Genomic DNA, 22,558 nt, shown 5'->3' with positions numbered 1-22,558 from the left:
GAAAGCTAAAAGCATTGAAAAGTCAATTTGAAAACATATTATAGCCATCCATCATCATCAAAGAATATTTTTTTACCTATCATCCTTTATTTTTTTTTTTTTAAGATGGGAAGATTTCAGGATGTAGATGCAAGACATGCTTTGCCAGAGTAATCATAAGGGAGTAGAAATGAAGAAGCTGGGCGGAATTGGGATGCAAGACATGCTTCGCCAGAATCAAATCTGGAGCCTCCAACCATTACATTCACTTACAAGTCTTTTGCTCAAGTGTTGCTTTGACTCGAAGATCCTTCCAGTTATCAGCCATCTCAAGTGTAAGGTAGCACTGTAGGAATTGTAATGTAATTGTTAAGGTAGCACTCTAAAATGTGGTTGTGGAGTAGTTTGTAGAAAGTGTAATTTGTAATTTGAAGCTTGAAGAATGTTGAAATTTGTAATTTTTATCAAATTGTGGTTGTAAATTTGCACTTTGTAGTTTGAAGAATGTTGTATCTTAAAAGTCAAGATCTCCAAATTATACTCAAAACATTTCATCTTGAAAGTATGAATACAGTTGGGCTGAATTGTGACAATTGTAGCATGAAAATATTGCCCATCAATAGCCATAATTTTGTTTTACTTTTACAAGTTCTTTTCTTCTTTCTTTTGTTGGATTTTGTTTTTTAAACTGCTGATTGTGGCATCCATTTCCATTTTGGCATGATGACTTGAATGGCCTGATGAACAAGAGGAATGCATACAGTTATGCTTGCTGATTTTTTAGCTAAACAGGAACCATTTATTTAGATGGAAAAGTAATAATATCTTGTGCAAGCTAAATTCAGGCAAAAACTCACATCAAGACCAAAGGATTTTTTCAATAGAAATGTTAATGTGATTTTGACATGATGCTTTCATTTGTTGATCTGAACCAACTAGAAAAATTACAATAGATACAACCCAATGTTAAAGGGATGGCTTGTAGTATATTTTGTTGGTACAAATGGCATCCTGAATCTCACTGTCTTTTTCAGCTCTGATTCTGCAGAAAAGTATCGACGAGCGACAGTCTTCTTATCAGCCTGAGCAAGCCGACGGGTTAATGATTGCCCAAGTTGCCACAAACCCCCGCCTCTCATCTTTTTAGCAAAAAATACCTAATGAATAAAATTGGAGGAAGTTTTAGAGACAGCTTAAATCGTCAAAATCGTCACTAATAAGATGCCAATAGCTTCAAAATAGAAACCAATTAAAGATTGGTTAGGCCGACTTACCCAAAAATGATTGGTTAGAAAGGCTAGAGTTGAATTGTTCATACTTGATTTTTTATCTTCATTTACAACTAGTACACCACCTGATCCAATTAAAAACAACATGCCTCAACACAACTTGCGGCAACCATATCCACCTATTTGGTTCCCCCAAAGAACATGCAAATTAGTTCACCTGTGTCCATGACCTATCATAGACTGATGCTAAGATTTTTTTATCGGCAAATTCAACTCATGGATATGATTGAACCTACAATCCTACCCTCCAACCTTTGGTCAAGTGGGTGGAGGAACTGCCATTTGATCCAAGGATCAACAGCAAAACCATAAGGTTGCTTTCCTCCTTTCTAAGTTCTATGCAAGATCACAAACTCGAGTAGTTTTAATGTATTAGGTTTGATATCATAAATCAGGAACTTAGTTTTGAAGGCATTCATTTCTACTTCTTAATCGGATAATAAGAATAATAAATGAATAAAAGTATAGTCAAGATTCTCCAACAAAACCTTCAAGGTTCTCAACCCACCTTTCTTCCTGATTCATTCCCACAATCAGCCCCTAACCACCATAAGTCAGGAACAACCAAATGATGATAAATCTAATTAATCTTTTCTTTTTCTTTACATTGGTTAAGATTTATATATATTCTTACACTACAAGACATTAATTCCGAACAATATTTGAAAAAAAATCTTGAGGTAATTAACGTTTCCAGTAGCCAATAAAGTAAAACAGTAAAATCAAGAAAATAAGAACTAAAAACAAAAACAATACAATCATGTAACTGCCAACTCAAAATTCACTCCCTTTATGTACCAGATATCAAACAATCAACATCTAGCAAATACAGAGAGAAAAAAGAATGAAGTAAACAGAAGAAAAAAAAATCTATGACTCAAACCCTAAAATCACAGATTATTTACCCTTCTGTAAATTTGAGGGCTTCGAGTCGGTGGACTGAGGGCGGGCTCAATTCGGACTGAGTAGGGCGTCCCCTTCGCATCGAATGGACTTAGGGCTTCAAGTTGGTAGACTTGGAGATGAGGGTTGAGATCGAGGTGAGGTCGGGAGGGGGAACGAAATAGACGAGTTTCGGGAGGGTTCGATTTTGGGGGTGCGTTTCGAAAGGGGGAAAATCAAATTGATGGGGGTGCAATTCGAATCCGTGGAATGCTCAGCCAAAACCAGGAAAACCGGTCTACTGGTTAATGAACCCGGTCCACACGTCATGTGTGTGTTGGCTGATGCGCACAGTAGGCTGATGCTAAGATTTATTCTTAAAAGTTTAAGATTTTAGAATTTTACTTTTAAAAAATCTAATTTGGAATAGTTCACTAGAATTGATAAAATCATGACATGGTAGCTAATGATTGGAGGGTGTAAAACTCTGTCCGGACACAAGCTACTCTCAAATTTATAATATTTCGTGAATAAGTGTTACACTGTAAAGAGATTTTATAAAATTGAATTATTTGATTAAATTTGTTAAATTTATTTTACGATAAAAATAATTTTATAATTTAACATATTATTAAATTATATTAATTTATAAATTTATTTTTACAAAATTTATTTAGTACTAAAATATTTTTTTACTTCCTATTTAAATATTTCTCACTCAAAACCAAACCCTTCGTACAATTTTTACTACAAAACATGCACGCACATAAGATAACTTTCGCTTAGAACAAAACAAAACAAAAAAAAAAAAAAAAAAAAAAAAAAAAAAAAAAAAAAAAAACATACGAGAACTTTAAATGATGTTATAATTTTTTTTAAAAGAAATGTAAGAATATGTAAAAAAATAAAAAGCCAAATAGGAACGAATCCTCGGATTAGAGTCTCGATGGGTGGACTACTCCTCTTATGGACCCAGAAGCACGTGCGGCGAAGTCGTGAAGTCCTTCAACCCCGACATCTCACAGCTCCGAACTCAGACGGAAAACAGTACTCGGTAGTAGTGTCCGAGTAGAGTACCAGGCTGGTAATCGAATCATGGGCCGAAACCGAAAGCGGGACAAACCCCATCTCTCCCGCCATGTCCCGACCTCTTCCCTCGCCAAACGCCTGCGTCCTCTGCCTCACCATCCCCGTCAAGAAGAAGAGGAAGACGTCGTCGACAAGCCCATCGCAAAGCCAGCTCCGGCACCGCCGCTTGTGGTGATGGGGCTCCCCACGGACTGCTCTGTCCTTGACGTCAAGTCCCGATTCGAAATCTATGGATCCATTTCCCGGATCCGCATCGACGGAGGTGGGTCCGCCCACGTCATGTACCGCGCCAAGGACTCCGCCCAAGACGCCTTTGCCGCTGCCCAAGACCCTTCTTTGGGCATCTCATTTGATTCCAAAAAGGTACTCTCTCTCTCTGTTGTTACTTTTCTGCGTTTGGTTGCTGAGAAAACACAGAAAATTTATTAGAGCAGAAGTTAAGTCGGAACCCTATGTTTTGTTACTATTATTTTTCATTTGTTTTGTTGAGGGGTAATTACTAATTAGGCTCAATTTAGTTTTTTGTTTGCTTTTAATAGAATGCAAAGCATCTAAAGTGAGATTTTTTTTCTTTTCGACCTGTTTTTGAAGTACCCAAACAGATCATTTTAGGAGCTTTACCGGAAATCATTTTAGAACAGAAAGAGCTGAAATTGGAATCTTTCAATGCTAAGTTTTGGCCCAAGTTTCGAGCCTGAAGGAACCAAACTAAGCCACCTTTTGGCTTCCCAATGAAATCGCATCTGGATTGATACATATATGGCTTTGAAAACTAAACAGTGTACTTTTCATCTGTTTCCTCGGAAACCAACAAGGGGAGTGTTTCTTGGCTTTTACTTGGCCTTTTTGAGTATTGAGATTAGTGTGTATATGTTGCAGGTACAGGTGATATGGGCAACCGATCCTCTTGCCCAATGGAGGCAAGGAGTTGGGCTTGGTGGTAACAAGGATAATGGCTCATCCTCGTCGAAGCTTTTGCGTGCCGAGGTACCTCTGAGCAGACATGGTAGAGGTAATAAACTTGCTTCAGCTATAGTGAGCACCAGGAGTAGTAATGATGGTCCTTCCAGTGTTTCAGAAGTACCTTTTAGAGGCCGAGAAATCGTTGCCTATGATGATATTCTGTAACCATAGAATTAGTGTAATACTTAATTTATTTTCTATTGATTGAATGGATTTTAGGTCTAGTTATAGGTATATTTTTATGTATATCTAGTCCTGAAGCTGCTTAAGAAGGTTTTTGCTGTTTTGGAATTGGCTTCTGGCGTTATCATGTTCTAATGTTGCTTGTAAGTCTGTCCTACCTGAAATTTGGCATTTTCATATTTAATAATGTAATTGTTAACATGTTTGACAATGTTAAACTATTTGGCTGAATTTGAGTTGGATGTTGGGAGTGCCAAGCATTGGCAGGTTTCCAAGTTCAGCAATTGTTCTGGCTTTGAGTGGGTTTTTTCCCAGATAATGTGATTAGAATTTATTCGCTGAGGATGGTCTGAAGGGACATTGCTTTGACAGTGGCCGAGTGAGTGTTTGATGAGTTGAGAATTGGCATTGCAATCTGATGTGAATTGTGGTCTAAAGTCTTAATACTGGATTCCTTGTTGTACAGTAAGAGTAGGCGGTTAACTTTTGAAGAATGTTATTCACTGTTAAATTTTCATTTGTTGGACGATAGTCCTGTTTTGAATGTGAAGGATATGGTTGGTTTCTTACTATTATTTGGATTCATTATGTTGGCATTTGATGAACTATTGGAATTCGAAAAATGCAATGGTTTTTGCTCGGAAATCTCATTGCTTTTGACACCATTTATATGATTTTCTTTGTTTGTTTTCGTTCTCCTTTATTTTTGCTCGTGGGGCATGGTTCAGATCCTAACTGGCAGACTGGCTGCAGCAGGTGTGCTTGAGATTGAATTTCTGTGCCCATGAAATAGAGCCAAAAGACTTGGTTTGCAATGCCTTGAGGCTTTGAAGAATTTCATGGTGTTTATCGCCCTTGCTCCTTTTACCTTTGTTTGAGAAACGCGGAACAGCCAAACAAGCGGTGGAGCAAGGGCTTTGAAACCTCTGCAAAGGAAATTGCTACTGTTTAAAAAAAAAAAAAAAGACCGAGAATAATGCAGGTCCCCCCTTAAAAAGACATCAATTTCGTCAATTACCTATCAAACTATAAATACAGAGAAATATTTTAACCGCAAAGAAATTTTATATAATAAACTCACAAATATTATATTATAAAATTTTTTTTATTATAGAATATATCTAATGTATCATATAAAATTATATTAATTTGTAGATTTATTTTTAACTTTATTAATTTGTAAATTTATTTTTGCATTTAGCACTTCTAGTTAATAAACTAAAATGTGGCATTCAACACATTTCTCAAGATGTTAAAATTGAAATAAATTTATGCAAATTCATGACTTGCAAGTCTTGTTCACGTCGTTTGAAAAATAGTGAATTTCATCTAAAACAAAAATAGTGTTTATGGCAGACTTTAATTTTTTCAAAGGAATTGTAAAATAGATTAATGACGACCAAGAGCATGCACATGTGATTCCTTATAAAATTTCTTAAGTTTTAACTAAAATACACAATTCCTTAGATTTTATCCTAAATTTTGCCTATCTTTAAAAAACTTTGTATATCTCATTCCTTATCTTTTCCTTATTCTATTAAAATAACTTTTTCATATTCTTTCTTTATTATTTTTTTCTCTCACTTCCATTTTCATTCTTAACTACTAACTTTTTTGTCATTTTCTTCTTGTTTTCAAAAATCACATTCTACTATATTTTGTAAAACACTTTTTACGATTTTTACCCAGATACAGTAATAATTTTTAAATTAATACAGTATTACGAATAATAATTTTTCTTAAATATGTGTAATTTCTAACGCGATGATATTTTTTAATATATTTTTGTCCATATATATAACCGTAATATTTTATTTATATTATGTAACGGTAACAATTTTTGTTCTTCATCCAACGATAACGTTTTTTTGTTCTATCGTAACGATAACATATTTTGTTTTCTCTCCAACTATAACATTTTTTTTTTGTCATATTGTAACGATAACTTTTTTTTTTTTTGTATAAATAGGTCTCTTAGTCAGTGTTTTAAATTTCGTACCGTACCGGCCGGTACGGTCGAAATTTTTCGTTTCGGCCGTCCATCCGGTACAGGTACTATACCTATTCCGTACCGGCTAAAATACAAGCCGGGCCTAAATTTCGGCTTGTGTTTTTTTTTTTTTTTTCAAACTACAAGCTTATTTTTTAAACCCCAATTCAGACTAGACTATTTATAATATATATATATGTATTTATATATAATTTATTTATATATAAACTATTATTTTGGAATATAATTTTTATATATATTTATATATATAATTTATTCATATATCGACTATCCCGAAACGTTATCCCGAAACGCTATCCCGAAACGGTACTGGTATCGAAATATTTCGTTCCAGTGCCTTGACCGGTACGGCGTCCGGTACGGCGTCCGGTTCGGTATTCAAAACATTACTCTTAGTTCCAGTCACATTCTCACATTCTCCTGAACTTAAGTCTGATTTCATATTAAAAATTTTCAATTTCCAACCTCATCTTCCACTCCCTTCATCAAATGGCTTGTTCGTTCTTCTGCAAGTTGTTGCTTAACTTATCCCCTGAAGATGAGTTGGAGGTTGTTCTTAAAGAAGATGACGGATCAACGTCGAGGCGTGTTCGCAATTGCCAACGTCGTAAGTATATTCGGCGTGATCATATTCAATGGCATGAACAGCTATTTCATGACTATTTTGCAAAACCACCAGTATGTCCCTCAAATCTCTTTCGGAGGAGATTTCATATGAGTAGTCCATTATTTCTTCGTATTCAACATGAGGTTGAGGCTTACAAGCCCCACTTCATCCAAAGAAGAGATAATGCTGTAAGATTTGGTTTATTTTCTATGCAAAAGATAACCACTGCCATTAGAATGCTTGCATATGGAGTAACTGGTGATTTCATGGATGAATACATACGAACTAGAGTAAGCACCGCAATGGAGAGTCTAAAAAATTTTGTGAAGATAATCGTAACTGTTTTTTCTAATGAATATTTGTGGTCTCAAAATGTTAATGATATTGCTTGATTCCTCGTAATTAGTAAGCAATGTGGATTCCTAGGAATGCTCGGAAGCATTGATTACATGCATTGAAAGTGAAAAAATTGTTCTATTGCTTGAAAATGTATGTACTCCGGCCACTGTCGTAAACCAACAATTATTTTAGAAGCGGTTGCTTCGTATGATCTTTGGATATGACATGTATTTTTTGGGTTTTCTAGTTCGCATAATGATATAAATGTGCTAGATAAATCTTTTATTTTCACAAAACTGGCCCAAGGCCATGCTCTTCCAGTAAACTCTCTGCCTCTAATCTTAATCTCTCGTCCCCTTGTCGAATTTTATTTCCCTCTTTTTTCGATCATATTCCATCTTCTCAGCCTTGAGACGAAAAAACACTTTCTCTTGAGCACGTAACTCCTCTAGAAGAGTACACTTCAGCTTGTTCAGTGAAATAATCTCCTATGATGGCTTGCCTTGAGCCTCACGTTTTTCTTTCTCAGCTTTTCTTCCTATTGGCCATTTCAAGGCGATGACATCATTGTCCAGAACATTCTCCGCCTCGAGATCACAAACTGAATCAATAGTAGCCCCTGAACATAGAGTCGGGGTTGGGCTCGGGGACATCATTGACCTTCGCTTTGGATCCTCCTTTGTGCAATGCTGAATCTATTTGGGTTGGTCTTTCAACAGGTGTCAACAATGCTCGAACTGAAAAGAGTTTTTCTCTAGCGATTGATACATGATATTTGCTTTGTCAAACTTGCATTTAAACAAAAATAATAATAAAAATAAAATAAAATAAGACAAAATTAACGAGAAGGCAGATAACGAAAACAATCATTATAAAAAATAAAATGCAAAAAGCATATAAAAGTATCATTATTCTACATTGTCTTACTCGGTAATGCCACTATGGTTCGACCCTTCAACTTGGGCTAGTTTCGCACAAAATTTGTTGGTCACAATTTGAATGGATGACCACCAATGTATTAAGGACTTCATTCTCCACTCAGTTGTGGTTTCTTTAAACTGATTAAAATATTCAAAAAACAAATTCCTAAAGTTGGGAGTGTTTTTTGTCTGTTACCTGGACGGCATCAAATGTACAATTAAGTCATACTGAGACAAATAACTTGTCTTCTTCGGGAGTGAAGTTCGCACCTTTGGTTGATTTCCTTACGGCGAAAGGATCGTTATGGGGTAGGGGTGGAGATTCATTAACAGTCATAAGAGAGCGTCCACTTTGAACACCGTAAGTGGAGTCGAGTTGAGGATATTAACTTAGGAGGTTGGTGAAGTACATATGTCCATAGTCTTGTGAATCACCTCTAAAAAATTATATACACACGACAATTGGTAGACATTTTAGACACATAAGAACAAAGTTTGGGGTGATTTTGCTAGCAGGCTCAGGAATCGAATGATAACATATACGAAATTTGGCACCTTTCAATGGCTATAACAATTGGTTGCCACTACTTATTAGCCTTCCGGGTTACCATGTCATGGAGGTATATACCAAATTTACCGTGTCACCACGAGACTTTGTCATCATCATAGCCAAGGGAGGTAATCCAACAAATGTTAAGTGAGGGACAAAATTGTACTATCACAACAAAGAACTAAAAGAAATCCAAACAGCATTGTAAAATCAGCAAACTATCACAAAATGGCTTCAAAACCTTAAACTCCGGTTGTCTTTTATGAAAACTATCACAAAATGCTTGATGGCCATCCAGATTAGGATTACCATGCCATATGGATGGGACCCTACTAACACTTGTGAATTAACCCCCCAAGTATACAAATTGTCCTATGTTGTTTCATTGCCTAATTTTCTGGTATAAAGTTATAAACAATTAACCATTAGATGACAAGAATTAGGGTAACCTACTCACAACTTGACAAAGTATTTCAACTGCTTAATGATTTTAGTTCTTCAGCCACAACTCAAGCAACATAAGATGAAAACAAAAAAAGACACAAAAATATCAAGTACAACTAAGTAAACCATAATAAAAAATAAATAAATCAATATTCATGTTAAATTGCATGAATTTAAGTAAGGCATAACTAAAGTAAGTCACTTCTATTTGCATTCGGTGCCACAAACGTCCTTTTTCTTTGTAATTTGGGGAAAAAGTTTAGGGTTTTCACCCAAAACCATCAATTGCAATTCACAACACAAAACAATGGAACAACATAGAGCAATGAAACTGCATAGGGCAATGAAGCAAAATGGTCGCAATGAAACATCATAGAGCAACGAAAGAGCACAGAGCAACGAAACAACAAGTTCACAATGAAACAACATAGAGCAATGGAATAGTACAGAGCAATGAAACTGCACAGAATAATGAAACAACATGGTCGCAATGGAACAACACAGACCAATGAAATTGCACATAGCAATTCACAGCATAGACCAATTCATAGCACAAAGCAATGAAACAACATAGACCAATGCAACATCACAAAGTAAATGAACAACACATATCAATCCAACAGCAAGCGAAAATATCTAAGGTTTTCTTTTGATAATTTGTAATATGTAGATCATTAGAAAATAGCCTCAAATCTAAGCATAGAAAATGGCAATCTTAGCACATGAAGGAATAAATTGCTTAAAAATCAAGGGTCTTTTTCCCTAAATTGCAATTCACAAATCATTGAAAAATAACCCCAAAGCTAAGCATAGAAAATGATTATCACAACAATGGAGGAAATACATTACAACCAAAATCCGAGAAAGGCATTTATTCAAAGGAGATCTAAAAATCCAAAGGAAATCTAGGGTTTTTTGTCAAAATGTTGGATCTGAAAATCCAACCATGGAGGAACCTTATTCTTAGTGAAATGAGATAGAGAAGCTTGGTGCAAACAGCCATGGAGGATCCCGAATGGATGAAGTTCCAAAATAGCATGAAGCCGAATCGTCAGTGTGTGCGAATGAGAATGTGGAAATCCAGCTGTTAACGTCGTGTTTTGCACACTTTTGAGCCAAGCTCTAACAACTTAGGTATTCAAAATGGGCCCTACACAAGGTAGAAAAGAATGCGGCTTTGCGAGGACGGCCTAAGGGCAAGGTAACTTTCGATGCCAAAATTAGTAAATATTCTTGGAGGGTATCAAATAAGTAAGAGAGTCTAGAAATCAGAGAAATATTATCGTACTTGGAATCTGCTATTTATACTATAGGCCTGAGGAGCAGATAGTGCCTGCTACCCTGACGTCCGTGTTCCATGTACTGTTCCTTGTGTTAGAGTTTTTAAATGCGGCGTGACCCTTCGACAACGTCATTAATGTGGCATGTTGTCCGGGTGGTGGAGCTATTAATGCAGCATGGTTATCCGATCTCCTTTTATCAATAGCCCTTAATGTGACGTGGTTATCTGACTTTTCTTAGTCTATCTCCCTTCTGGTTCGTTCATCCCCTTTCTGTTAGTAGATCAAGGGCTCCCCCGTATATTACGTCTGCAGTACGGGCGGGCACTCGAGGGCTGGATACTACTCGAGAGGGCCTTAGAGTGACGAGTCTCATCCTTTACAGTACTATCTCTCTTGCAGGTTGTGTATATAGGTACTTTCCCGTGGGCTGGGTTAGGGGCTTGTTACTCCTGGCCAGGCTTTCAATCTTGCCCCTTTTCATTTATGGGTCTCTTGGGCTTTAGTGGGGAAAATCCCCTTACACCAGTAATGGAGGAAAGCGAGAAGGGATATGGATACTTACAGTGATGAACCGATGGAGAGGCTGTCATCAATGATGGTTGTGGTGCAAGGCAGGGGCAAAAATGACGAAGGCACCCAACAGTCGAAGGGAGGGAGACGCTAGAGCAACGAGAAGAACAATTCACTGTAGCATCTGAATTCTACCACCCTATTTTAGGGATTCAGACAAAGGAGAGTTTGAGGGGTGAAAACTCGGGGTGTAAATTTAAACCGGAAAACCAGTCCGGACCGGACCAGTCCGGTCCAGGCCAGTTCTTGAATTATGCAAATCGGCTGAAACCGGTCCGGTTCCGGTTCCACGATTTTCGGGACTGGATCGGACCCATTGGGGAAAACAAATAAAAATTAATATTTTATATATAAGTTTTATACAAAATTAATATTATACAAAATATTTAATATATATAAGTTTTATATATAATATATAATTATATGTGAAATTTTTATATATAATATATATAATTATATATCATGTATGAAATAATTTCATATTATAATTTATAAAATAAAAATTTAATTTTAAAGATGAAAATTCTATTGATCTTTTGCTTTAAACATAAAATATATATACTAAATTATATTATATATAGTCTAATATATTATATAGCTATATTAATATATAAGTTTAAAACTAATACTAATAATCTAATATACAATATAGTTATACTTATATTAATATATAACTAATACTAATCACTATAATTAAATCACTATAGTCTATTAAATGTATTACAGATTTTAGTATTACAAGTTTTGTATTACATATTTTAGTATTACAGATTTTAGTAGTGTAGATTTTGAAATAGGAACAAATTTTAGAATAGATTTTTTGAAGCAGTTTTTTTTTTTTATTAACAGATTTTTATTTTTTACTGACAAACCTACATTTTAAAAAATCGAAAAACCGGACCGGACTGGATCGAAAATTGGAAATACCGGTTTAGGAGAGTAACCGGTATGTAATCAATTTTAAAAAATGTAAAATTGGTACATACCGATTTAGTCCTAAATTTTATCCAAAATCAGACCGAACCAATTACACCCTTAATAAAAACCTTAAACTCTCTCAAATTATAAGGAAAAATGACATTTAGAGCAACGAATGCGAATGCTCTAATGACTTTATAACTATATCCTTTATAAATACAATTTTTTCAATTAAGTTAAAAATAGTAATAATAATAATAATAATATTAGTAAAATAATTATAAGAGTAATGATACGTATCAGCTGCACTCTCCGTACATTTAACGTGATTTTTTTTCTTCTTTATCACGGTGTGCTGCGACTAGCTGATGTAAATAATTTCTCTAATTATAATAATAAAAGCGTCGGACGGAGGGCCGGTGAATAGACCTAGGAGACGCAGCCCGCCGGATCAAGATTGGCTTTTACGGCGGAACCCAAGTCCTGATTCGGGTTCTTTGGTGAAGAATCGGAAGAGCAGAGAGAAGGCGGTGAGTGACGATGGAACAGAATGAAAAAGCAAATAGAGCAATTCACGACGGAGAAGAGCTACAAAAGATATGGAGTTGGGGAGCAGGAACTGACGGGCAGCTGGGCACTGGCAAGCTCGAAGACGAGCTCCTCCCTCAACTACTTCACCTTCCTTCTCTCACCTCTTCTGGACCCATCTCTCTTCTTGCCTGTGGCGGCGCTCACGTGATCGCCTTGTCCTCCGGTGCCACATTCTTTCTTTTTCTCCTACTCCAAAAAAAGGAAAAAAATCCATTCTTTCTCTTCGAACTATATGCCTTTTGTTTCTTTAGTTGTTCTTAGAATCTAAAACTGGTTTAGTTGATCCTAAAAAATTAGTCAAAATCACTTCGTAGGTGGGAGGGTGCTGACTTGGGGAAGGGGTACGTCTGGTCAACTTGGCCATGGGGAAATGGTTAATAGCTTGTATCCTATGCCTGTCACTTCTTTGCAAGACTACTTTATTACCCATGTTTCTGCCGGCTGGAGCCACTCTGGTTTTGTTTCAGGTTCGTTCTCATGCAATTTTTCAGTTCGGAGCGGGGGTGTGATTTAATTTTGAAACCCAATTTGTTGTCACTGAAGATTGCTTTTGATATTTGTTATTCTTCTACCATTTTAGATAGTGGGTGCCTTTTTACTTGTGGAGATGGCTCCTTTGGTCAGCTTGGGCATGGCGAACATCGCTCACATTGCTCTCCTGTAAGAGTCTCATACTTCTTGAATGAGCGTGTTAAACAAATGGCATGTGGCATGCGCCACTCGCTCGTCTTGTTGGAAGGTAAATCTGCGTGGTAAATCAGTGTGCTGTCAGTGGTAACGTGCTGTTATAGCATAGAGATGCTGTTTCAATAGGATGTGTGATATTTGTTCCCCCTATACGTTTAAAGACTTGTATTTCATATATAAAACAAAGAAACCAGCGATAGAAGAACCAGAAAGATGCATTTTCATCAAGAGTTTCTTCTGTGGCTTTGGTTAATTCCTTGATGTAGCATATGATAGATGTATAGAAAAAAGAAATGATTTGTGGCTGAAAATAAAACGAGGAGAAAGTAATGATCTAGAGACAGCTTTAAAAAATGATTATTTTCTGCCCTCTTTTCTAGTGGCATTGGATTTGGTTGAGAACTTTGAAGCAAGAACTGGAGGAAAAAATTAGACTCGTATGGGTATATGGTACATCTATGAAGGAGTAGAAGTCCCTATCGTAGGAAAGCTTTACCCAATCACCCTCGTCCACTTCAAGCTCTAACTAACTAGGATCAATCTGATGCAGGATCTCAAGTTTATGCATTTGGGTCCGGGAAGCGTGGTCAACTAGGTATCTCCATGAATAGGATTAAATCTGTCAGTCTTCCTGAAATAACTCATGGATTGGAACATGTGAAAATTATTAGCATAGCTGCAAGTGGAGATCATAGTGCAGCATTATCTGGTGAGTCCATATTTTCTCTTGCTTGATACAAGAAAAAAGGTAGAACATATAATTTGTACATAAACATTGATAGCATATCTTACATACATGTAGATCATTGAATCGGCTGAAAACTTTATATCGAATGGTAAATGCTTTTTACCCAAGGAGCTTCTAGTGAAGGAAGCTGATTCAAAGTTTTGTTTTGACCCAATGTAGAATCAATTTCGGGTTTTACATTTATTCCACTCAGTAATTTGTTTTTGCTGCTGGATCTTCTATGTTGTGTCAGTTGATGGGCATCTTTACAATTGGGGAAGAGGGTTCAGTGGCTCTCCAGATTCTCACTTTCCTCAATTTTCTTCTTCATCTTTCATGTTTACTAGAGCCGCTCTTGGATGGAACCATGCATTAGCATTAACTGGTATGTACATACATATCCTTTTCATCAATTCTCTCTTTCTCTTTCCATTTATCTTCTGTTCTTAAGTATCAATCTTTGGCACTTTAAAAAGGTGATGCAGAAGTTTTTATGCTTGGTGGCAACTACCATGGAGTCCTTGGTGACCTTGAAAAAATGAGACCAGCAAACCAGTTACCTGGTAAGGCATCTTATTAGCTGGGAGCATCTAATCATTCTGGGAACTGGTTTATCGCTCTACCTGCCCCATAAACAGACTGGTTAATGACTAAGTAGCTGAAATTTGATAGTTCTGCTGATAGGAAACTGCAATGGCTTCACCTGTTAAGTTGTTTAGTCTCTAACTGCCAACAGTCGTCTAATATATCATTGTGGTAGTTGATGATTTACGTGTTACAATAGACTCAGTACTTTGTGTCTTTCTGTGTGCTCTGGAAGATTCAAGGGAAGCTATTCTGGAGAAAGTAGCTGGTCTTGATGGGGTAAAAATTCTGCAGATTGCAGCTGGAGCTGAGCACTCTGCTGTGGTAACAGGCAAGTTTATCATCTTTATTGTTTTATTTCTTTTTTTTTTTTAGTTTTTAATTCATGTTTCTTTATGCAGAGAATGGAGAAATAAAAACATGGGGCTGGGGTGAACATGGCCAACTTGGCTTGGGGAATACTTGTGATCAAACTAGCCCTCAGGCAGTGAGTCTGAGCGGCAATACCAACAGAGCTGCGAGCTTCAAAGTTTATTGTGGAAGTGGGTTTACATTTGCCATAATGCATCCCTGCAACCTGTCCTAAACCTGATATAACCATGTATGTCGGGGAAGCTGCCCCTTTTAGTGGTAAGCCCATGTCTTTCATGGTGATTGGTTGAAGTAAATGGTCCCCACATCATAATCATCGTTCTTATATGGTGTTGTTTTTTGTACATCATATGAACACTTAGGTTGTAGACATCAAATGTACAGCCAATGCATGATGCTTATGCATTGCGTGCTTAGTATGCTAATTTTTGCCTTATGTTCGTGTAACAGTTTATCTACAACTTTGAATATTGGTTCTTCTACTACAGCTATTGTTAATGCTTTCGCTTTAGCTATCGAATATAAAATGCAATCTATTTATAAATCGCACCCTTTTATCTATACTAGCCGAAGCCCACCCCATCCCCAACCAGAACCGCTTGGGAGAGACTCCGAGTTCAATTTAAGCATATACTTCTATCATAAATATTTGAAGGCGGTTACCCACAGAAAGAGATTACCACCACCACCCACCCTATTTTGAATTCACCAATTCGTCAAAAACCTCCATTTCAAGGGAGGTCGCCTTCGCCTCTGCCGCCACCAACATCATCAAGGTTGGAATCTTCACTGCCGCCACCAATATGAAGATCAAGGCCGATGTCACCATTAATGCCACCAGCGTCGCCATATATGTTGATGTCATGAAGGAAATAGTTAAACGTTCTTGTTTGTTTTACTAGTATGGTTGAAAAAGAACAATTATTTTGAGAAGTTTTTTCCTTGAATATGGTTTCCACTATATATTAAGCACTATATATTAATATAACATATGCTATTTTTCGCTTAATAAATAAGGGATTTTCAAGTTAATTAATCTCTTTAATAAGACTTGAAAAATATAATATGCTTAGAGACAAACTCTGATAGTCTGGTCTGAGCCCAACCCCTAATTCCTCTGTACATAGTCTTGCAGTTGGTCAGCCACTCTTTATTTTCTTTTTCTTGTTTTCCCATATTGAACTGAAATGGGAAGTGAGTGGGTGAGATAGAATCGGGGAGGATAGAAAAATGTGGGAGAAAATTTTGGGGAAGGAGGAAACAGTCAGGGTGGGGGAGAAACAGAGGGTAGAAGGGCACCTACCAAACAACGCCGTTTTACTCTTCAGTTGCAGGGTTCTTTGTGGGCTTAGACCTGAGTGTTACATCCATACTAACTAGTATGCACGATACAACCAGCAATGAAGGTTTCCTTTGATTCTCAAGACGGACAAACAGATAGATATGTTTTTTCATAAATAGTGAGTTAAGATGAAAGTTGAAAGTTAAATAAAATATTTATTAAAATATTATTTTTTTAACATTATTATTATTTTGATATTTGAAAAAATTGAATTGTTTATTATATTTTGTGTGAGAATTTAAAAAAATTGTAATGATTAGATAAGATGAGTGGAGATCAACTTTGAGTCCAAACAGAGCCTTTGTTAAAACCTAAATGAAATGCCAACTTTCCAAAATTAAGAATTTATCGATGTTAAGAATATAATACAAATAATAAAATCTACATATTTTCATCAGCTTAAGGTTTTGGGACAAATGATGATTTTAGATGGTATCAGAGCAGAGGTTATAAGTTCAAAACAGCAATTAAATATTCTACGTATTGGGCCTACTCATTGAGGAATAGACTAGCCCACACATGAAGAGAAGTGTTAAAAAATATAATACAAATAATAAAATTTATCTCGTCTCATTAAGTTAACCTTTTGTGACAAGTGATGATTTGACAATCGACAATCACTGGACAAGAAACAAAACAATCACTTATTAAAAAAAAAAAAAGCAGTAAGTACGCATTTCATTTCCACTTGCGGGTAATGTTTCTATAACCAAAAGACAGAAGAGAAAGAGTACCTTAGGTTGTGTTTGAGTAGTGAGGTGATATCAGATTTTCTATGAATAGTAGTGAAAAAATAAGGGTGGCTCTACAGCCACAGCTCATAGCTCCCGCTGGGAGCTACCGTTAGCTATATTATCTTTTTTTTTTTTTTGGCTTTTTCTTACATGTATTTTTTAAAAAATAAAAAATCATAATATTATTAAAAAATTCTTCTTTAATTACTAAGTAAAAGAATTAAAAAATAAAAGAAAAAATCACTGCAGTAAATCCAAGCGGTAAGAATGAGTGATAAGAGTAGTATTTTTCAAACAATAATGAAAAGGTAATGATAGAATATTGAATAGCAGTGAAAAATAAGTGAAAAGTAATAATAAAATAATAAATAGTAATTGAGTATTCTTAGTGTGCAAGAGAAGCGAGAGAGAGAAATGATATTTATAATCGTGTGTGTGCAAGCGCCGTACAAGCATTTTGAAAAAAAATGAGTAAATACGAAACCCACATGAAAAAAAAAATTAACGATTGTGCAGCATTTAAGTACTCCACAATTGTATCTGGCATTATTCAGTGAGAAAGGGAGGAAATTAGGGTATTAAAGATTGAGATGATAGTGTGTGTGACTGCATGCTCAGGTGATGAAAGTTTAAGAATATAAAGTTTGGATAGTGAGATAATAATTTTTGTTTTTAAATGAAAGTTTAAAATATTATTTTTTTAATATTATTAAATATCATATCATGTATGGGCTTTTGTTTATTGAGAAAAAAAAAAATCCCAAAAACTTGCAGAAAAATTGTATTCCTAATTTGCATAGGATTTGGATTTGTTCTCTCTTCCTGTATAAATCCTCCTAGTTAATCTTCATGTGCCATGTATGGTTTCTTTTCTTTTAATTAAAATCCTCCTCTCTTGCCATTGCACTGTAGAAGCAAAACTTTTGGTCTCCAAATCCCATGGCTTGTGCTTCCCAAACTGTGTATTCCTTGTCATGCGTCGCACTATCTCAAACTCCATGGCTCATGCTTCCCAGTGACCAGGAAGACGATAGTGTTGATGCTCGTTGCTTCCTCAACCTTGCAGAGAATAAGACTTACAAGATCAAGAACGTGTCCGACAGGCTTCCTAATGCTTGGTGTGTGGACTCTTCTCACGGTTGGATAGTTTTGGATCAAAGAGGAAACCCGTGTCTGTTTAATCCCTTCTGTAAGACTAAAGTCAAACTTTCGACGTTTCCTCTTGAGATGAAACCCAGCGTTGGCGAAACTTACTTAGTTGAATAGTTGCGGCAGATTTTCATCATCAAAGCTGTCGTGTTGTTCATGAACCAATCTTGCAGAGTGGTGGTAATCTATGGAATCCATTCAAGGCTTGCATTCTACTCCCTCGAAGACAACACTTGGATAAACCTTGGTGACGAAGGTTACTGCGATATCATATGCTATGAGAATTAACTTTCTGCACTTACTGACAGCGGTTCGATTGCAATATGGGATTTTCATAGTCCTTTTCCCAAAAAATTATCAAACCTTCTGCACCAGTTTCCGAAGTTGATTATCACTAAGAGAACTTTCCACGAAATAAGTTTTTCACTCAATCGTACTTGATGGAATCATTGGGAGGTCTTTTACTTGTCAATCGGATCGTCGGCTACTTTGTTAATTCAGAGGGGATAGCAGTGGACAAATATGATCTTCTTAGCCCTGACGATATGCACCCTTTGGTTTGTCCATACCAAACAAAGTTATTCAACGTCTATGAGTTAGTATTATGAACCCATTACGTAGAACTCATCCTTGAAAACTAGCTTATAAGGGAAGGGTGCTTAAGGGCTTATAAACCGTCAACCAATCTCATACTTAGTCGATGTGGGATCGTAACAACCACCATGCTCCGTAGCCGACGTCCACAGTGGTCCCGGCGCTCACACGGGCTAGCTGTGCGCTAGGTCTTTTCCTAGCTCCAAGCGAACACTCCCATGCCGGCATCACCTCCCGTGCCGCACGATTGCAACTGTCGCAACATGGCCTTAGACGTGAGGTGACTTTGATACCATTTGTTATGAACCCACTAGGTAGAACTCACCTTTAAAAACTAGCTTACAAGAGAAGGCTGCCTAGGGGCTTATAAACCATCAACCAATCTCATACTTAGTCAATGTGAGATCGTAACAGTTAGATCACAAATAGGAGACTTGGAAGAATGTGGAATCTTTAGGTGATTGAGTGGTATTTGTAGGTGGAAACTACTCAATGTCGTTGTCCATTCGTGATCTTGAGGGATGTGAATCGAATACTATTTACTTACTTCTTCGATGATAACTGGAATCAGGTGGATGAGGATTACTTGTATGGCGATCATGATTTCGGCACGTTCAACTTGACAGATGGAAGTTTTGAAACACCAGATTATTGTTCCAAGTTTGATCCACCACCCTTTCGGATAATTACTGCCCCTCGACGTTGAAGATCGCTAGCAGCCATGCATGACAAATTAAACAGTTTCCTAGCCAGCTATCTTCTTGTTTTCTGTACATGGTGTTAGATGGAGGGGTGCCCACGTGGGGCTGACCCTTTTCCTTAACTGCAGTGTAACGCATGGCTTTAACATATGGCTTAAAGCCATGCGTTATTTGCTTGTAACGCATGGCTTAAAGCCATGCGTTACTGCCATTCAATTTGGCAATTGAAGGCTGGCCTTTAAGGCCAGTCATGTGTAGGAGGACTATATATAGTCCTCCTCAATTGGTTTTTTGGAATGATCTGAATTACACAAAAGTTCTCTCTCTTTTTCTTCTCTCTTGATAAGATATTTAAGCTGTGGATTTGTTAAGTGTTACTCTAGTTTTATACTACGTAGTAAACTTTGCCACTAAGAGGAAACGCTTGGAATTTGTCAATCTGGAGAAACTTGTGGAGCAATTTTATAAGCTGAGCTTGAGGTATTTTTTCCACTGTACTTTCTAACATTGGTATCAGAGCTTTTATAGTTGCTTCCAGTTTGTATTTTTTCTTGCGTATGCTTGAAATACGGTTGCCATTTTTTTTATCCTTTTTTTTTAAAAAACTTTTTTTTAAGCCGATGAGCACCACGGTGCTGGGAGCACCACCAAGAAGGTGCTGTGAGCAACAATGCAGTGGTGCTGCTCGCACCAACTCGAGGTGTTGCGCGCACCCTTGCAAGGACACCAACCCAGCGGTGCAGCGTGCAACAGGATGGCGCTGCAAGCACCACAGAGGTGCTACGCGCAGCACCAGGTGATGCGCCGTGCACCACTGTGGTGCAGCGCGCTCTAGTGAGGTGTTGCACGCACCACAGAGGTGTAGCGCGCACCGGCGAAGTGGTGCGACAGCACCTAGTTTTCCGGCAGAAGACGCAGCTGAGGCTGCCTGTGGTGGTCTCAAGCGGCATCTGCGGCACTGCTGCGTTAAGGCTACTGTTCACGTGAACAGTAGCCATGGGGAGGTAGAAGATGGCCTTAGGTCATCTTTTTTCCACTGGGCCTAGGCCTCACGGCCCATTAGTTTTTTTTTTTAAACCAAAAAAACTTGGGCTAGGCTATTCGGCCCTTCTCTGTTTCTTAAAAAAAAAATCCATTTTTAGAAGCCCAACACTGTTTGAACTATTTTTTTTAAACACAAAATGAAAAGAAGGGAATGAAAATGGCACTCCTGGGACTCCAACCCAGGACCACCGATCAAAGGCAGCGCGCACCACTGGGTTGTGACTTACCTTTGGTTTAGGTGGGGGTTTTAAATGTATTTATTATATATTTATTTCGTTTCTATTAAAAAAAAAACATTTTTGTTTGCATGATTTAATATATGTTTAGATATATTGTTTTATTACATGTGATATTTTATTTAATGTTTTAGATTAAATGTGATTACATGTGAATATATGGTTATATTCATGCTATTCTTTTTTTATTACATTATGTTATATTACATGTGATCTTTTATTTAATTTAATTTTTTATATTAAATGTGATTACATGTATATGTGAATTGAACATGTGGATATGTGATTATTTTATCATCTATGAATGTTAGGCTTGAATGTTTATACATTAGTCTTCAATGATAAAATAGAAAAATTCTCACTAAGTAGTCTTAGTTAGAATTGTCAGTGTAAATGATAGGCTGAAAGAATGGCAGTGACCCTAGTAAGAACTGTCAATGCACTGTATAGCCAAAAGACCATGGTGGCCCCAGTAAGAACTGTAAATGCACTGATAGAACAAGAAAAATGGACTATAATGGTGTTATATGAACCATCTTTGTAGATTGGCCCAATAGATTGATGTGGTTAGAGTAGCTGTCCTTGTAGACTGGCCCAAAAGTTACTGCGACTTTAGTAGGTTATTTCTTTACATGTGACTAGGGCTAGATGACTACTTAAAATAGTGGGAGTATGGTTGAGATTTTGTATAATTAATTCTCCCATATTTGTTTTTTAAATTTGTGCGGGAATTAGGTTAGAAATTTAATAATTAGATATTGTGGCGCAAGAGATGATTCTGAAGCCTAGCGATTTTTTGATCTTGCATCATGTCTAAATTATTCTTTTTCTAGCTTGGATGGATGAGGCAGATTTCTTAGGTGTATGTGTAATATCGCTTCTTTGCGTATTGTAGTGAAATGACATCCAAGAGTATAGTTGTCGATTTAAACAAATGAGAGAAATTAGATGGGGAGAACTATGACATTTGGCATCGCAAGATCCAATATGTCTTAGATGAGCAAGAGGTCTTGGAGGTCTTATCTCACTCTCTTACTGTGCTCTGGGAAGGGATCTTGGAACAACACAAGATATATCAACTAGCCTATACTCAATGGGCTAAGAAAAGTCGGTGCGCGCGCATAATAATGTTAAGCAGCATGCACAATGATCTAATGTGTGAGTTCGAGATCTATGACACTGCCCAAAGTATGTGGAAAGCTTTGAAGTTGAAGTTTTGTGGAACTTCAACCACTAGGTTGCGTGGATTAATCATGAGATTTGGCTCCTATAAGATGCACTCTGACCACACGTTGAAGCAACATCTTAGGGCTATGTTGACCATGATCTGCGAACTTAAGTCAGCAAGAAACAACCTAACTGATGAACAGCAAGTCCAGGCAGTCTTGGGAGAATATGAGTCAGAACCTGATGCATAACGAGAATATCAAAGACTTTAATGATGTCTCGTGTCACTTGGAATTGGAGGTTGAGTGCCTAGAGGCTGCTAAGCCCAATCATACGGCCTATGTGGCTAATTCTGGTTCGCGTAAGGCATCAAGGCCTAAGCACAAGAAGTCCAAGAATGGAGTAGCAGCTGGACAAATTAAGAAGGTGTCAGGAATTTCTCAACGCAGCAAGAGAGGCAAGCACGTGAAGAACAAGTCAAACTTAGAGTGCTTCAACTGTGGAAAGAATGACCACTTTGCTCGTGACTACACTGAGCCGAAGAAGGTACACTCTGATTTTTCTAGCATTGTTTTTGTAACTAGTCATGTGATGGTTGCTCA

The 22,558-nt window shown here is 37.0% G+C and overlaps 2 protein-coding genes across 2 annotated transcripts; both read left to right on the top strand.

The window, feature by feature from the left end:
• Positions 1-3,085: 3,085 nt before the first annotated feature.
• On the top strand, positions 3,086-4,616 carry LOC121257958 (uncharacterized protein At1g27050-like). The gene is made up of 2 exons (XM_041159250.1): positions 3,086-3,602; positions 4,119-4,616. The coding sequence occupies exons 1-2, from the start codon at positions 3,246-3,248 to the stop codon at positions 4,365-4,367; spliced, it is 606 nt and encodes a 201-aa protein (XP_041015184.1). The 5' UTR covers positions 3,086-3,245; the 3' UTR covers positions 4,368-4,616.
• Positions 4,617-12,418: 7,802 nt separating this feature from the next.
• LOC121257957 (ultraviolet-B receptor UVR8) lies at positions 12,419-15,425 on the top strand. Its single transcript, XM_041159249.1, has 8 exons — positions 12,419-12,781; positions 12,933-13,085; positions 13,199-13,357; positions 13,856-14,014; positions 14,286-14,417; positions 14,509-14,595; positions 14,853-14,948; positions 15,019-15,425. Exons 1-8 carry the CDS (start codon positions 12,568-12,570, stop codon positions 15,201-15,203), a joined length of 1,185 nt encoding a protein of 394 aa, XP_041015183.1. The 5' UTR covers positions 12,419-12,567; the 3' UTR covers positions 15,204-15,425.
• The last annotated feature ends 7,133 nt before the right edge of the window (positions 15,426-22,558 follow it).

The sequence above is a fragment of the Juglans microcarpa x Juglans regia genome, chromosome 3S (assembly GCF_004785595.1).
Source record: "Juglans microcarpa x Juglans regia isolate MS1-56 chromosome 3S, Jm3101_v1.0, whole genome shotgun sequence".
NCBI classification, from domain to species: domain Eukaryota; kingdom Viridiplantae; phylum Streptophyta; class Magnoliopsida; order Fagales; family Juglandaceae; genus Juglans; species Juglans microcarpa x Juglans regia.
Note: the sequence above shows the minus strand (reverse complement) of the source record. Positions and strands in the feature narration are given on the sequence as shown.

Coding starts and splice junctions, on each gene's coding strand:
- LOC121257958 (XM_041159250.1), top strand. CDS start 3,246: ATGGGCCGAAACCGAAAGCGGGACAAACCCCATCTCTCCCGCCATGTC. Junction 3,603..4,118: donor TCTCATTTGATTCCAAAAAG/GTACTCTCTCTC, acceptor TATATGTTGCAG/GTACAGGTGATATGGGCAAC.
- LOC121257957 (XM_041159249.1), top strand. CDS start 12,568: ATGGAACAGAATGAAAAAGCAAATAGAGCAATTCACGACGGAGAAGAG. Junction 13,086..13,198: donor CCACTCTGGTTTTGTTTCAG/GTTCGTTCTCAT, acceptor CTACCATTTTAG/ATAGTGGGTGCCTTTTTACT. Junction 14,015..14,285: donor TCATAGTGCAGCATTATCTG/GTGAGTCCATAT, acceptor ATGTTGTGTCAG/TTGATGGGCATCTTTACAAT.